Source organism: Rhincodon typus, chromosome 21, assembly GCF_021869965.1.
Source record: "Rhincodon typus isolate 14 chromosome 21, sRhiTyp1.1, whole genome shotgun sequence".
NCBI lineage: Eukaryota > Metazoa > Chordata > Chondrichthyes > Orectolobiformes > Rhincodontidae > Rhincodon > Rhincodon typus.
The window spans coordinates 35,198,746-35,215,966 of NC_063352.1; the positions used below are offsets into that span (position 1 = coordinate 35,198,746).

Consider the following 17,221-nt stretch of genomic DNA (forward strand, 5'->3'; position numbering starts at 1 on the left):
AGAGGGTCTATCCAGGGCACTCAGGAGATGTGATCACACAGCTTCAGTGGAATGGGCAAACAGTAAGGGGGAGAAGGGGAGCATTTGAGCAAGTAGATTGTGTGACTGACATGGGTTGCATGTTGTGATAATGTGGGAGAGAGATTGCATGAGTGACAGGATTGAGAATGATTTGAAATATGGAGCCAAACATTGAGCTTATAGTAATGTGTTTTGGTTGCTTCTTTCAGCTACAAAATCTGCCAGCATCAAACCAGTTGGAATGCAGAAAAGGAGCCAAATCTTTCGGAAATCTGTGAGCAATTTGAAAAGAGTTGGGGATTTCTCTGAATCTGACTCTGTGAATTCAGAAGGGAGCGCAGTTCAATGCATGCATGACCAAAACTGCCAAAGTCACTTCCGGTTTAATTTCTTCTGAGTAATATACAGTAATTGAAGTGTGTGGAACAAAATCTGTGTCGCAGACCTTGGGCTGGCGAGGCAGCATCCGAGTTTCCTATTATGGGATTTTCCCTTCAAACACTTATTTTGCTGAGCTGAAAACAAGGATTGATCATGTGGATTTGGCCCATATCATTTGCCATTAAAGACTGATGCATTGAGACATTGTGCAAGCAGCCTTTTTGAAAGTTTTGGTGACTGCTCTCTGCCCAGTCATTTTAAATGAGAGATTTATTAGGGAATTGGTCTGTTCGCATTGGACTCTCTGCTGCCTTCCTTTCTCCCGAGATACCTCTCAATCCCCTCCAGTCTGAACAAGAGAAGAATTAATGAGATTGTTAATGTGTGGTGATGGCTGCTGCAGAATTCAGGTTTCCTGTTCACTTGGGCAGACGTTCAAATCAGTAATAATTTGGTCTGTTGTCAGTGTACAGTTTCATGATGTGTTAAGTTGAATATTTACAGGCAGCAGGAAATTGACTGCCTCTCCTGTAGACTGAACTTGAGCTGGAAGCTTTTTTTTTAAAACTATTAGCTGTTGTGAGAACATGGGTGTTGCGCTTGGAGTCTTTATTTTTCAGTTGTTTTGAGTGGTGTGTTCAATCCTGTATTAGCCCAGAAGCCAAAGTCCATCTCTGTTCATGTGCTAAAGGTGAATAAATTAACTTTTTTTTAATCCTGTAAAATGTAATTCTGGTGCATTTACTGTACACCATTGTTTTTCATGGCACAAATGAGACTGAAGAATACTTTAGGCCAGTTGCTGACTTCAATAGTACAAGTGCAAGTTACAAACAGAACAATTCTCTCTCTGCACCAGTGTGAGCAAACTTTTCATGCCAAGGGCTATGCCACATCTGAAGATGCAAGTTGTATTTTGAGGGTGGGTGGGTATTTGTGTGCACATCATAAGTGTGCAAGAAAAAAATAATTACAAAGAATAATTTTGGTATATAAACATACTTTTATTGTGATAATTGTACCTTCATTACAATACAATAAAATCAATGTACTCTTTTTGTACACTGTTCTCAGCTTAATCTGAACAATGTAGTGGCTCACCTGTCTTAAAATGGCAAAGTCTGATATCACTCCTCTCTGAAAAGATGCTGCTTCCAGCATTTTCTTTCATATTTCCAGAATCTAGAATATTTTGCTTTAGTTTTGCCAATATAAATGCATCTTGGATCTAGCAAATGGTGTTACAAAAATCACCACGGAAAACAAAAATCAGTGGAAGATCATGAGGTATCTGAGGCAATCACCACATCTTAGAGTACAATGATCTATATCCTTTCCCTCCCTCATTACTACAGCTGTTTTAGTAATGTTATAATACATTTTTAGAGGTGCCAGCAAGTGCAGGTGTAATTTTCCATAAGTTAGGAAACATGTTGAAATTTTCTATTTTCTCAAGATACAGAACCCTTACCTAAAACCACATATTTCACTTAAGATTTTTAGGAAGAGAAGGATGAAAATCATTTAAGTGTTGGCTGCATCTCCAGCCACTTTCTCAATACCGATACCACTCTTCAATGTTGTATCAATGATGTGGAGGTGCTGGTGTTGGAGTGGGACGGACAAAGTCAAAAGTCACACAACACCAAGTTTTAGTCGAAGAGATTTATTTGAAATCATAAGCTTGTGTCTCCTGGGACTCCTTGGAGGTAGCAGCATTTATGCTTCATTATATGTCAATCCCTTGTTCACCAGCAGAATCGTACATCAGGTTTTTGCTGGGTTACAAATGTGTTAGCATCTGGTTCTTTTGTCAATTACCTTAAATTTGCAACCCCTAGATACAAACTGATTTCTAGCAGAAGTGCTTCGTCCATATTTACCATTCACTATCATGATTTTGAATGCCTGCATTAAATCTACCCCTACTTTCTTGGCTGTACAGAGAACAATCCCAGTTCTTTTTTCATCTCCCTATTTAATTGAGGTTCCATATCCCTGGTGCAATTAATTATGGCAGCTTGTAAAACCTTGACCAGGATGTATACACAGATGCAAGTTTTAAAAAAATAGATTTGTAACAATTCTAATAGGTAAAGGCACTCTTTGGTATATTCCTATGCCAATGCAGACAAAGGTCCCAGGACTACTGGCACCCATAGCACCTTTAGTGAGGGAATAAGAAAAATGGGAAAATAAAGCTATTTAAAAGTTGTTTTTCCATGAACAGTATTAAAATTTCATTGTAGAATAATTTAAAGTTTGGAAATGCCCTCTTACCATTTGTTACTCACACTGTTCCACATACCTTTGCAAAGGAAGCCTGCCTCTGGTCTCCAATTATTTGCTACTCCAATTTAGTGGGAAGTACTTCCATTAACCTCAAAAACTGCCCTTGAAGCTCTCCAGAATCTAGAATTTAAAAAAAAACTTGATACCCATCAGGGTGCCTGAAAATTGCACACATGCTATAAGTTCATATTGCATCCCTTCCCTAACCTTGTGTACTTTCTCTGGTACAGTTGTTGTGTCCCTGTTTGCCCAGTAATACAGGTACAGCATGAGAAAGATAAAATAAAGCTTCCTTTATACTTTCCACATTGAAGGTGCCCAGGGCAAGTAAAACACAGGAAAGATATAGAGCAACATTTGCAATGTTCCATCAAAAACTAGCAGGGCAGGTACAGTAGTATGTATATAGATCAATGTCCATATAAATCACAAAACTATGGGATATTTTCCAAAGATTAAAAGCTGCTTGAAAGAATAGATTGGGTGAACTAGCTTGATTTTTAAAAATTTCTTTTCAGATTAATCATCAAAAGGTGCAAGTTCACTTTTAGAGGCCACACCTGAACTGTGGTTTGGATACACTGCCCTCTAGCTATCAGAATAGGGCAGGCTTTCATGTGACTTTCAGTGAAGTTCACGATTTAATCGCTGCAACCCTTTTTGACTCTTCAATGGTGTTTAAAAAAAAGAGCTCATTGCATAGTTAGAAAAAACATTAGAAAAACATGCGCAGCTTGCTAGGGGTCAATCAATCCCTTAGTCAAATCCCCACCTTATTGCTGTGCACCCTGCACGGATCTCTTAAGAGGCATCAGGTCAGTATTCCATCTTAAGTGACAGTGTCAGATTTAGAATTACTTTAGTTTTTATTTTTGCACTATGCAAACAGAAAATTAAGTGCACTCGCCCTTCGTTGTTAGCTTATGCCCAAAGTGTATTCAATTCAAAATGGAAAGTCATATCAGTCTTCCCAGAGAAACATGTAAGAGATCCTGTACTATATTTTTACAGAGCTTTCATTAAGCAACTGAAAATGTCCTGTTTCTTTCATGAAGAATTATCCTATTGTAACATGGTGCAGGCAGGTGGCAACATGGAGGTTCTGGCACCATTTTCTGTTCTTGGATTCAGAACCGAAATTCCTCATTCAGAGAGCACAGTCCAGTGTCAGGAATGCAAAAGGCAGCTAGTCGCAAAAGGCAGCTAGTCACACAAGTCAATTAACGATCATCCTATACAGCAGCAATAACAAGGCAAAACCTTGAACGAAACCCAGCTGAAGTGGAATAATCAGTGAGGGATGTGGACTGTGCACTCAACAGCAGGCTCTAAAAGGTTAAACTGCAGGGCTGGAAACTAGGAGACGCATGGTAGCATGACATGAGATTCTAGGAAAAAAATCTTACTCATTCTCACACATAGCAGAACACCCCGCAAGAGGTTATATTAGAAAATGAGAACTTAACTTAGAGGGAGAGGACATTGTTATCTGATTATGTAATTTAATTAGGGACCTTAACAGAAATCTACAAGCAATGAGGAAGATAATGGAGAGGTACCAAGAAACCTCCTAAGATGACAGTGTATAACTGGGAATAAGAGGGTGACTTTATATTTTCTTTTTAGGTACAATACACTAGGAAGCTCATTGGCCCATATTGCAGGAAACCTTCACATCTGAACCTACCCCTCAACCCACACCAAATGGGACGGCATGATGGCTCAGTGGTTAGCACTGCTGCCTCACAGCAGCAGGGATACAGGTTTGATTCCAGCCTTGGGTGGGTGTGCAGTTTGCACGTTCTCCCCATGTCTGTGTGTGTTTCTGTTAGGTGCTCCAGTTTCGTCCCACAGTCCACTGATGTGCAGGCCATGCTAAATTGCCTGTAGTATCCAGGAATGTGCAAGCTAGACGAATTAGCCATTGGTAAATGCAGGGTAGGGGTGGAATGCTATTCAGAAGACTTGATGGGCCAAACATCCTCTTCCCGCACTGTAGGGGTTCTATGATCCTATGAAATAGGGAGGCAGTACAACTTCTCATGACTTCTCTGTAGTCTTATGAATGTAATCAGAAAGCTGTATAGGTATTGTGGTTTGTGTGGGTTCAGCCTCTTACCCAGAACACAATCATTATCTTCCCAGCTTCACTAGCATTAAGACAAAGGTGAACAAGGCTATGTAAGTACAGAAGCAGGTTTTTAAACTGAGCTGCACATTGCCACAGTAGGTGCCTTCTAAATAAAATGTTCCACTGTCAGTCACTAACATTAGAACTTTGAGTACTGTAAACATCTTCCAAATACAGCTTCAAGTGCAAGAAGCATCTGAACCCCATTGTCAGGAGCAGGAATCCAGAGAGCGGGTAACTTAAATCTGTTTGTTAAAACGGAAGATGAGCAGAACCTGAATGAGAGAGACGGAGTTCCGATTTAGCTTGTAATGTGTTCTGTCTGTAGTGACAAAACATAAAACTCTCTAGATTAGAAACAAACTTGTCTCACCTCATTAACTGAGTTGTCATGAGATTTAATATTCATAAATAGTTCCTGTCAAGTCCAGCAATGCTTCTAAAAGCATTTGGGCCAATGACAGGTGTCTTTTTAAATACCATCTGAACGGCTGCTCAATGTCACCCCCTCTCAATGTTGCAAATGGACGGACCACTGAAGTAATAATGCTCTTCCTGTTTCATCAAGAATAAAGAGGATATCCCTGCCCTTGCCCCGAGCTAGGGCCTTGTTTGAATATGTCAGGTCTGCTGTTCACTAACATTCAAACATGCAAAGTTATGCTTATTGCTCACATCCAAGACTTGTTTGACTGGGTCCCTACAAATTGGCCGACAGCCACTTCAACTCAACCCTCAGTGTCTTGTTAACAGGACAAGCAGAGATGTGAAGCTCATTGACACAGAGGAAGCTGGTGATCATAGCTGCAAATCTGACCCCTCTGTTGCAACACGGACTTGGAAATCTAAATTCTCACTAGATAAGTGTTTGTGGGAGGGAGTGGGTCAACCAGAAGGAAAAAAAATACATAATTTAAAATGCTTTCCATTTAAAAACCACATATATGATATTGCAATAACAGAACTGGAATTTCCTGCTTACAAGTAGAGGCTGCAGCTAATCCAGATGGCACAAACAGGCTGGAAAGGGACTAATTTCTGGCACAGAGGACATGTTGAATTTTGCGGGGGGAAGGGGGGATACTTGTCTCCGTGACAGAGAGGAGCCATGTTTAAGCAGACGTTGTTCCCTGAACTGGCTTGAGTGGACAGGAGGATATATTCTCCTCTGGAGGGGATGAGGGGGGAGGGGAAGCCCTGTGCAGAATCCAGTGCGCCCCAGGCACATTTGTTTTTGGTGCTTTTCTCTCCGTTCCACTCAAGCCACATGTTGGGTGCAGCTGTAACCTGGGCCTAGATGTTCCAGGACGTCATCAGGTATGTGCTGGCACAGACAAAGCATAATATGACTCATTAAGAACAAAACAAAAAGAGAAGTATCTTCTGAAATATTATGCAAAACATTTCTGGTGTTCCTGCTCACAGACTTGCTGCTTTATTGCTCAGAGGTGAGTGAATTTCACCCAGTCGAAGCCGAGAGGTCACTTGTTGAGAGTTCCAACTGATCCAGGTTTTACAAAAAAAATGTCTTCACCATGTGCGAATCACAAACATTGGGGAGAGATCTGAAGAAGTCCAAGTGTCAACTGGCTGCTGACACTCTTCCCTGTTAGAGGCGGCCATTTAGGAGGAGTTCTGGATATTGGCCAAGAACTGTTTTGCCCACCACTCTTCGAGATCAATCGGGACAAAGTCTGGGAAATAAAGTGAGCAACATGCTGAAACAACATGAATATCCCAGGAGATCGTGTTCACAAGTAATTGCTTATTTACATTTTCACAACATTTCTTCATTAATGTCAACACTACAGCATGAGTTAGATATGCAGTACTCTTATCACCAATAATCCACCATCACAATCATTAATCCCGTGACCTCAGTGTTATTCAGTGAGTTGTCCAGAGAGGATTGTCCAGAGCCACACCCGATTCAGTGTACGCTGGCCTGTGGCAAACATTCCCAGCGAGGGTCACTGTAGTGATCAGGATTAATGATCCCAACCAAGAGTTCCCCTCTCCTTCACAGAGAGGATTGAAGCCACAAATGTAATCCCAGCTCAGATCAGTTAATACAAAATTGCAGATTACAACCAGGCTATCTTGGTTTTGCCTCAGCTACAGGCTAAATTTAGTTAAGGAGCCCTCTCAAAAGGGCTTTTATTTCTGGGGATTTTATCACATGGTCTCATCTTTTTACTTAACCCACCTCCAATAGTCTAGTAAATACATGTTTTAAAAAATAATGAAATAAAACACAATCCATTTTAACTGTGCCAGGCATGGGTCAGGGATTAGCACACTCATCTGAGTTTGAAGGATGTGTGGTGAAGTTCCACTTTTGATATTTGAACCCATAATCCAGGCTGATACTCTCAATGCATTACTGAGCAAATACTGCATGGTCAGTTAGTGACCAGGGAGTGAATCTTTAATGCACCTGCATCTGGGAAGTTACCCTTCCCAGTCATGCACCATGCTGCTCTGGAACAAAATCAACATTCTTTCACTGTTGCTGGGTCAAAATCCTGGAGCTCCTGCCCTGACAGTCTTGGGGATGTACTTAGAAAACATGGACTGCAATAGTTTGAGAAGGCGGTTCACCATCCCTTCTCAACAGCTACTCGGGATGGGTGGGTGGTTAATACTGACCTTGTCATTGATGGCAACAATGCTCGAATGAATACTTTTAAAAGTCCTGGATATTCCAGGTCAATCCTGGAAGGTTGGCAAATCCCAGACAACATCCATTCCTCTGTAAGGTCTATATAAATATTCAAAATTACCCCTGGCACCTACTCTTCAGGTTTTGGCTTGGTGTTTTCTCCACGTATTGCACTGGCCCATGTGCACGCTGCCCATTCTCCTGGCTGGCTCCAAGCTGCTCTTCTACCTGCTGCCATGCTGGGAGACAAAAAAAGAAGAAAGAATTTCAATCAATCAATCATTCAGTCACACACAGAGGGGGGAGACAATATTGTTGGAAGCAGAAATGTGATAGCTGTGATCTACAGAACGAAGGAAGAAAAAGAAAACTTCCACTTAGTTAATGCCCTTCACCACGTCAGAAAATCCCAAAGCACTTTCCAATTCAGGACTTCTGAAGTGTAGTCACTGTCACAGCAGCTAACTTGTTACTGACTGAGCCAAGGGAGCGCACAAGAGAGCATAAGACAATAAGACTGGCTTGAGCATTCTCCTCAAGATCACAGCAGCTCCCAAAAATATCCACGATTAGAATTGGAAAATAAAACAGCAAAGGAGCCCGTTCAGTCCATTTAAATATGTTTATAGAAGATATTTTTCACCCACATGCAGTACGAAGAAAATGTTTCCCTGCCTGAAATGGTTGGACGTTAAACCTCATTTGCTCCCTCACGTGGGTGAAAAACATATTTAAAAAAAGAGCAGGAAAGTTTCACTGTGGTTCTCCCATATTTATCCCTCAGCCAACATCATGAAATCAGAAATGCTTATCTCATTGCTGTTTGTGAAACTATATATGTGCAAATTTGTGCTGAATGGCGTTTAACATCATATCCAATCAGCAGCACTGCAGGTAGGGCAGGATCGTATTTGTACTGTGCTGACATTTCATTGTCGATTTGATGGTCTACTGAGCGCTACTGACTGAGCCAAGGCAGACACTGAAATAAAGCGCCATGAGAGAGTGAGAGCAACTAAGAGAGAGTAGAACAGACTTGAGCATGCTCCTCAAATCAGAGCAGCTCCCAAAAATGTGAATAGCCACTTAATTACAACTGGAGAATGACACAGCAGAGAAGCCCATTCAGCCCATCATGCCAGCTCTCTGGCAGATCTAATTAGTCCTACTGTCCTGTCCTGACAGGCTCTGTTTATTTCTCACTTATGCATTCGAGTCTCTAACTGCAACGCCTTTTAATGGTTTATGGAACTTTCCAACATTGTGAAAGATCTTTCAAGGACTGCCGGCTTCTGGATCTCTGGGGGTCAGATTTCCATAAATAAATTGTTCAGGAAGTGCTGATTAGGTGTACCAGAATGATATCTGGACTTGAAGAGTTAAATTATGACAAGGGAGTTTACAATATAGGATTGTACTGCTTCGAATTTAGATAGTTGAGGTGTTTTGGTCTTAACTGCAAGATACTAATGGATGTGTTAGGTCTGCTGGGTGGGGAATCTGGTACCAAAGCACTTGTCCTTTCCTTGTCTTTCTCCTCTGCTGGTCACAAAAGGTCTGAATTTAAAAATGGTATTGAGATTGCCTCTATATAGCTCATTATTAGAAACAAGTCAGCCAGGTTCCTTAAAAAGGATAGAACTAGTTTACTGCACAAAAAGCATACTCTAGCATAGTTTATCAAAATCATAAGTCACACAACACCAGGGTTATAGTCCAACGGGTTTATTTGAAATTACAATCTCTGGACGCACTGCTCCTTCATCAAATCAGAAGTCACACAACACAGGTTGTGGGCCAACCAGTTCCAGTTCCAACGCTCTCCTCAAAAGACAGATTCTGGATACAACTGATAAAGTACCCTTCATTGTCCAGTACTTCCCTGGAGCGGCAAGACTACACCATGTTCTTTGCAGCCTTCAACATGTCATCAATGACGATAAGCATCTCTCCAAGATCATCCCTACGCCTCCACTTCTCGTCTTCAAACAACTGCTAAATGTTAAAACAGACCATTGTTTGCAGCAAACTACGCAGCCTTCAAGACAACAATCAACCCCACAACCCTACCATGACAACCTCAGCAAGACATGTCAGATCTTTGATATGGATACTACCATCACACGGGGGAACACCACCCACCACATGCACGGCAAATACTCATGTGACTCGGCCATTGTTGTCTCTCATACGCTGCAAGCAAAGATGCCCCCGAGACATGATATATTGGTGAGACTGTGCAGATGCTATGACAATGAATGAATGGACACTGCACAACAATCGCCTCCCAGTCAGGGAACACTTCAGCGATCAAGGACATTCAGTCTCCTATCTTCGGGTAAGCATCCTCCAAGGCTGACTACAAGATATACAACAACGCAGAATCACCGAGCAGAAACTGATAGCCAAGTTCCGTACTCAAGAAGATGGCCTCAACCGTGATCTTGGATTCATGTTGTGTTACAGATGACTCCATCATATTGTGCTGTAAGATCTTCCTTACTGTCCTGATTTGACTGCATCACCTTGATAAATTGTTATGATCTCTCTACCTTAATTAGTTTGTACAGTTTTGAATTTAGCATGCAATTTCAGTCATTTAGTTTGTCTCCAGCACCACCTTATTTGTAATTATCGCTCTGCCTCACTTAATTGGATCATAGGCCATCCCTTCGCCGGTTATTCAGCTGTTGACATTTTATTCACCATCTAACACTCTTGGTCACATGGAGACTTATCATCTGACATGCTACTCATATCAGATCTTTTGACCTCTGTGTATAAACTCTGGGCCTGTGTGCTGTGTCCTCTCACTGCATCTGATGAAGGGGTTGCGCTCCGAAACCTTGTGTGATTTCAAATAAACCTGTTGGATTATAACCTGGTGTCGTGTGACTTCTGACTTTGTCCACCGCAGTCCAACATCGGCACCTCCACATCATAGCCACCCCGTGACACCAAACTGGGTTAGTTGACTTCTCTCTGAAAGTACTTGAGACTCAGCAACTCAGTCAAGCAGCTTGTGGTCTTTGCAAATGCAACATTTTATTTTACTACAGCCAATTCTCTGTTGTTTTGCATAGTGTTCTGTTCAAATGCTCCAAGACATAGATATAGGTGCAATGCTTATCCTAAATTAATATTTCAGCAAACACATCTTCATAGCAATACTCTAAAAATTACAACCAGATTGTTCCTGAGTGAGACTTGGAAACATTTCTACACACAAAGGGTGACAGAAGTTTGGAATTTACTTCCACAATTGATGCTTGATTAATTGTAAATTTTAAGCCTAAGAGTGATCAATTTTGCAAATTCACATATTAAGGATTACAGATAAAGACAGATATACACAGTTCAGCCAAGATCTCACCAAACAGCGGAGAAGTTCAAGGGAGTAAATAGGCTCCCTCCTGTTCCTGTGTCACTGTCATTGCGGAATTTGCTGTTCCAACTGCAATAACCAAGACTCTCTGAAATATATGACCTCTTCCCCATTAGAGGCATTCAGGACAGATAGTCCATAATGACTCTGTTACAAAGAGCTTTCTATGTCAGTAAATGTTCATATCTATTTTCCAGTTCAAACAATAAGTACTTTGGACACAAAAAGACTTTCCTCCACTGGTAAAGTTTAGAATTACCAGTGGTTTACCCAGTGATCTATTAAACTTCTAAATAAAAATTTATTGCCCAAGGTTTAATAATTACCAATTGTCTGCTTGATTCATAATACAGTTGCTCTAGTTTAATTACTTGACTTTAATTTATTTTTAAAATCAGATATTTTCTCAAATCCAGCTTCACTGATCACTCTACAAATGGATGTCATGTCCCATATAAACCTAGCCAATATCTAGCTAGTGGATCCTAGGAATCAAACACGGAAACCTTGTCACTATACCCTGGCTAAATGCAATGTACTCCATCTCACAGCTGACTCACATCAGATGAAAAATTATCCCTTCTATCAGACTGTGGCTTGGGCTTTAAGCCAACAAGAAAATTTATGTAACATTGTTCAATCAGTACAATGTGATAGTTTCTCACAACATGTCTCGACATTCAAGACAGTTTCTTGAGCACAGTATCAAGTGTTGAGCCATTTTTTGAAAGTGATAAAACTCTGTCAAGGTGACTATCTCCGCCCAATATCACCACTGGCTTCAGGTTGACTATAGTAAACTGAGGTACAGCTCTTAGCATTTCAATCCTTTAAGGGTAAAACAAAAATCTGAGATTTGGTGGTGGTTAAAAAAAAGTTCAAGAGGTATGTAACAGCATTTCTGAAAAGACAAGAAACAAAATCCAAAAGATCTGGTGGTGTAACGGTGGTGTTCATACCAATGGACCAAGAAACCTGGGTTCAAGTCCCAACTGCTCTAGAGGAGTGTCATAACATCTTTGACCAATTTGATGAAAAATATTTATAAAACAAAGTCTATTAACAAGAATATTACATTCCAAACTAAATAAATACGCATTCTTTCAACAGTGCCTCAAAGGAGATAACTTTCACACACAGCCATCTGATAGATTCCTATCCAATTGCATTTAGACAGCACATATAATGTAATAAAATGTTCCAGGATGCTCCTTAAGAGAATAATCAAACAAACATTGATATTATTTCAGGACAGATACTGAAAAGCTTGGTCAAGGAGTTACATTTTAAGAAGTATTTTAAAGCACAGAAACCAACAACCAAAAACAGCTCCTCAGTTCTGGTATTTCTTTCCTATATTTCTCTACCTCTCCTTCAAGAAGATCTTTAAAACCTACCTATTTAACCAAGCTTTCAGTTGGCTTTCCTAATATGGCTCTTGGAATCATACACAGCCCAGAAAGAGCCCATTTGACTCATCAAACCTATCTGACTCTCCTTAAACTAATTCAGTCAGGCCCATTGCCCTACTCTTATTGCCACAAACCTGCAAGTTTGTTTCAAATTTTCATCCAATTTTCTTTGGAGTCATGATCCTTTCTGCTTCCACAGCCTTCATCAGTACCAAGTTCCAGATCATTACCCCATGTTGCTTAAATCTTTGTCCCCTAGCCCTTGTACTGTCGACTGATGGAGATACCTTTTCCTTGCTTACTTTATCCAGACCTGGAAAGATCTTGTACAGTTCTCATCAAATCTTCCCTCAAACTTCTTTGCTCCAAGAAGAACAATCCCAGCTTCTCCAAACAAACCTTGTAGCAAAGAAAAAAAAAAAATCCTCCATTCCTGGAACCATTCTTGTACATCTCCTCCACGCCCTCTCGAGGACCCACACATCCATTCCTAAAATATAGCGATCAGAATTGAATGCAATGCTCTAGTTGTGGCACAAACAGAGCTTTCAAAAGGTTTAGCGCACTGTCCCTACTTTTACACTCCATACCTGTATTTAAGTCTAAGGTCCCTTATGCATTGCTCACTAATCAAAGTATATCCAAACCAATTTTAAAATCCAACGCATATGAACCACCGCAGTTGCTATGAACCTGTACACGCATTAAAACTATGCAGAGGTTTACCAGAACAAAATATTTTATATTCCCTCTCCATGTTCCTTCTGCCAAAATGCGTCACCTCACATCACTCTGAATTCCATTTGCCAACTGTCTGCCCATTCTGCTAGTCTATGTCCTGCTGTGGGCGATTCCTATTGCCTCCAAGTTGGTTTAAACTTTTGAATGTCTTCTCTGTAATCCAAAAAAGAAACAGTGATCCTAACACTGACCATTGAGTACTGTCATACCATTTCCAATATGAAAAATGACCACTTACCACCATTTACTGATATCTGCAGTTAACCCAATTTTTTTAATACAAGAGGACACTGACTCTCCTGGTCCTATTTCAGTCCACAGTCAAAACTACAGAAAAATAAAAACAACATGGTCTTTATACTTCTCAACTCCCAACAAAATGGATTCTGAATATGTCTCCAAAAGACATCCTCTCTATCATTACAAAGTCTTCTCTCATCATTAGTCACCCCATTTATTTTTCTTTCAAGTGGCCAATTTTATAACAGCCCTATGAAGTGTTGAGATATTTTAATATATTAAAAGCCACTATAGAAGTACAAGTCATTAATACTGAAACCTATACAGGTCTGTATTATGGCCTTGGTGAAAATATCAGACTTTCATATTATGCTATTCTCCGTAACTTAAATCACGTGTGTGCATTGTAGCCGGAACAGAAAGCTTCCTCTTTAATATCAATGTCCAAACAGCTAATAATCTTCAGATGTGCTTGGCAGCACTGACTGCAAAACACCCTCAAACTGTTTCTTTGATGAGGCAGAAGGAGATTGGGACAGTCAGCTGCTGTTGTAGCTCAGGGACTGCCTTTTCACTGAATGAACTTTGAGCATTCAAACAAAAACCGACTTTCTTTTCACATAAGCTAATGAAACGGATTTATCAAGCAAAACCTTGCAACTTATCTATACAACAATAACCTAGTTAAGAGCAGTCCGTGCAGAATTCAGATGGGGAAGATCCTGCCTTACAATACTCTTTGCTCCTTTGAGTTTAAAATTTGGTGAACCCCTTCTTGATTTCTAAGATGCCTTTCATTGAAATCTACTTGAAAGGCAATTCATTAAACTCAGAGTTGAGAAGGATTCAAATTGAATAATGAGAAGATATAATGAATTGAATAGTCTGAAACATCAAGTACTCATTTAAAGAGGTTTAACTTGAGTGGGGAGAAGAACTCAGTATGGTACTTCAGGTCTCATGTTGGGACCAATGTTGTTTCTATTTTGCAGAAATGTTTCAGACACTCAATTGCGTTACTTATTCCAACCTATTTTTGAGCAGGTGGTATTTAATGCAGAAAAGTACAAAGTTTAGTATGCAGGAATTAAAACATGCAAGATCTAAATCATAATTGGCCAAATTGCTTTCATCTTGTAAAACAAGGCAGAGTTGGAATGCCAGGGAAGATCAAAAGATAAAACAACAGGCACAACTTTCACAATGAATCAACTCAAGTTGATAAGCCACAGTCAAAGTGGTTAATAATTAAAGTTTCCTAACAGCCACAAATATAAAACAATCATGAAAGTCAGAAAGGACAAAACACATTCACATGTCACTGGAACACTGATCCACCCTCTAATACACAATCAATTTAAACACATTTAACCTGAATGGGGTTTGCAGCAATTTAGATAGTGATTACTAGTATTGACAGGAAAGGACAAATCTAAGAATGCATTGGCAGATAAGGCCAGAGACATAAAAATGCTTTTAAGAGTTTCAGACCCTATATCCAAATGCACACATCATTTGTAACTTAGGAACTGGAGTAAGCCATTCAGCCCATCATACTGCTCTGCCATTTAACACATTATGGCTGATTGAACACTTCAGTGCTTTTTACCCACTTTCTTATAACCCTTTACACCATTGGTATTCAGAAATTTATCAAATTCTACTTTAAACATTCTCAAAGACTGAAATTCCAAACACCCCTGCAGGAGAGATTTCCAAATATTCACAATCCTGCAAATAAAAAAACTTCTCATCTTGGTCCTAAATGGCATACCCTTATTTTTAAGTTGTATCCTCTGGTACTAGAATTCACAGCTAGGATAAACATCTTACTTGCATCCACCCTGTCTATCCCTTAAGTATTTTGTAGGTTTCAATGAGATCACCTCTCATACTTCAAAACCCTAGAGAACATAGGCCCAGTTTGCCCAATCTCTTCACTGAAAATCCCAGGAACAAGTCCGATGAACCTCTGTTGCACTTCCTGTCTGGCAATGATAACCTTGAGGTAAGGTGATCAAAACTACACACAATACTCCAGTTGCAGTCTAGCCAAGCTTCTATACAACTGAATTAAGAATTCACTTGCAATAAAAGATAATGTTCCACTGACTTATTGACAAGGACATTAGGTTCCTTTGTGCATCTACTCTTTCCAACCTCTCAACCATTTTAAAAATACTTTGCACATTTGTTATTCCCATCATGTGAATAACCTCACATTTTTTCACATCATATTACAACTGTCGTGTTCTTGCCCACTCACTGAACCTGTTCAAATGCCCTTGAAGCTATTTTACGGCTTCCTCACGATACACATTCCTGACTAGCTTTGTATCATCTGCAAATTTGGAAATATTGCATTTGGTCCACATAGCCAAACCACTGGTGCATAGTGAACAGCTGCGGCATAATTACCATATCAGTCACAGCCTGCAATGGGAGAATGACTGGTTTATCCCCACTCTGTTTTCTGATTGTTAGCTAATCCTTAATCCATGCCAGTAATTTACTGTCTATTCCATGTGGTTTAATTTTGCAAACCAATCTCTTGTGGGGGACTTTATCAAAAGCCTTCTGAAAATCCAATTAAACTACGTCTGTCGACTTCCCTTTATCAGTTTTGTTAGTAACATCCTCAAAAAAACTCCATGCTGATTGTGCCCAATCAGATCAGTATCTAACTAACATTCTTTCTGAACAGTGGTACTGCATACATGCTCAGCTGCTCCAATGTTCCATACGCTGATTGGCATCACACCAGCCTGGGAGACCTGTGAAGGAGGTAAGAAAATTAGAGGGAACGCTGTATCCAAATATCCATTTCTCACACTCTTTATATGAGATTATAGCATTTTCTCTACCAGTGACATAAAGCTAACAGTTCTGTAGTTCCCTTTGTTTTCTCTCCCACTCTCTTCTTAAATAACAGTGTAACATTTTCTGGCTTCCAATTTACAAGAATCATTCCATAATCTATTGTATTTTAGAAGACCACCAATACATTGACTATCTCTACAGCTGTCTCCTTCAGCACTCAAGGACATAGAGTATTAGGTCCCAGTGACTAATAAACTTTCAGCTCCATCAATTTCTCCAATACAATCTTGTAACTAATACTTCAAACTCCTCATTCTCCCTGGTTACTTGCAGCTCTCGTTCTGGAAAAGAATGAATTATTAGCTTGGATGGAGATAAATATATAAGATTGAAGAGGTATTCAAGAGACATGTATGAAAAGTGACCAGAGTTGGGGCCTGAATGTCAAAAGACATTTAACTTATTGGAATGACAGAGCTAAGAAAACGTGAAGGGACTGTTCTGTAAATTAAGAATGGCATTCTTTCAGTACTGAGAGTTGAGTCAATTTGTAAGATTAGGGTGGAGCATCAGTTTGGGCAGAGATAAGAAATATTAATGGTAAGTGGTCACTTGTGTGGAAGTAATTTAGGCCCCCAAAAAGTAGCTACACAATAGGCAGAAAATAAATGAATGGGGCATTGTTGACTTTAATGTATATTGGAAGAAATAAATCAGCAAAGGTAGCTTGGAAAATTAGTTCATAGAATGGTGTCTGGACAATTTCTTAGAACATTATGTTCCACAGTCAACCAAGGAGCAGGCTATCCTAGACTTAGGCCTATGTAATGAGACAAAGTTCACTTCATGGTAAAGGTGCTTTGGAGTGAGCGATCACAAGAATTTGAAAGACAGAAGTAAGAACCCATGACTGGTGTTTTAAACCTAAATAAAAGTAATTATGAGGGTATGATAGGGATGGCCTAGTGGTATTATCACTGGACTGTTAATCCAGAGACCCAGATAATGTTCTGGACACCCAGGTTCGAATCCCACCACACACGAGGAATTTGATTTATATTAAAAAAATCTGAATTAAGAGCCTAATGATGATCATGAATCCATTGTTGATTGTCAGAAAAACCCATCTGGTTCAC

General features: G+C 39.9%; 2 protein-coding genes across 4 annotated transcripts in view; one reads left to right on the forward strand and one right to left on the reverse strand.

Annotated features, from left to right (window-relative positions):
• The window catches only part of c21h8orf33 (chromosome 21 C8orf33 homolog), an 8,669-nt gene extending 7,211 nt beyond the window's left edge, over positions 1–1,458 (forward strand). For both annotated transcript variants that reach the window (XM_020535771.2, XM_020535764.2), the window contains exon 7: positions 231–1,458. In XM_020535771.2, the coding sequence (XP_020391360.1) occupies positions 231–418 (188 nt within the window). In that variant the 3' untranslated portion in view covers positions 419–1,458. The remainder of the gene's footprint in view (positions 1–230) is intronic.
• Positions 1,386–17,221, reverse strand: part of mcrip2 (MAPK regulated corepressor interacting protein 2) — a 27,840-nt gene continuing 12,004 nt past the window's right edge. The window contains exons 4-5 of one of the 2 annotated variants that reach the window (XM_020535779.2): positions 7,622–7,726; positions 1,386–6,519 (exon numbers count right to left, since the gene is read on the reverse strand). In XM_020535779.2, coding sequence (XP_020391368.2) covers positions 6,449–6,519; positions 7,622–7,726 — 176 coding nt within the window. In that variant the 3' untranslated portion in view covers positions 1,386–6,448. Of the gene's footprint in view, positions 6,520–7,608; positions 7,727–17,221 lie in introns of both variants that reach the window. The other variant, XM_048609375.1, reaches the window with a different exon arrangement.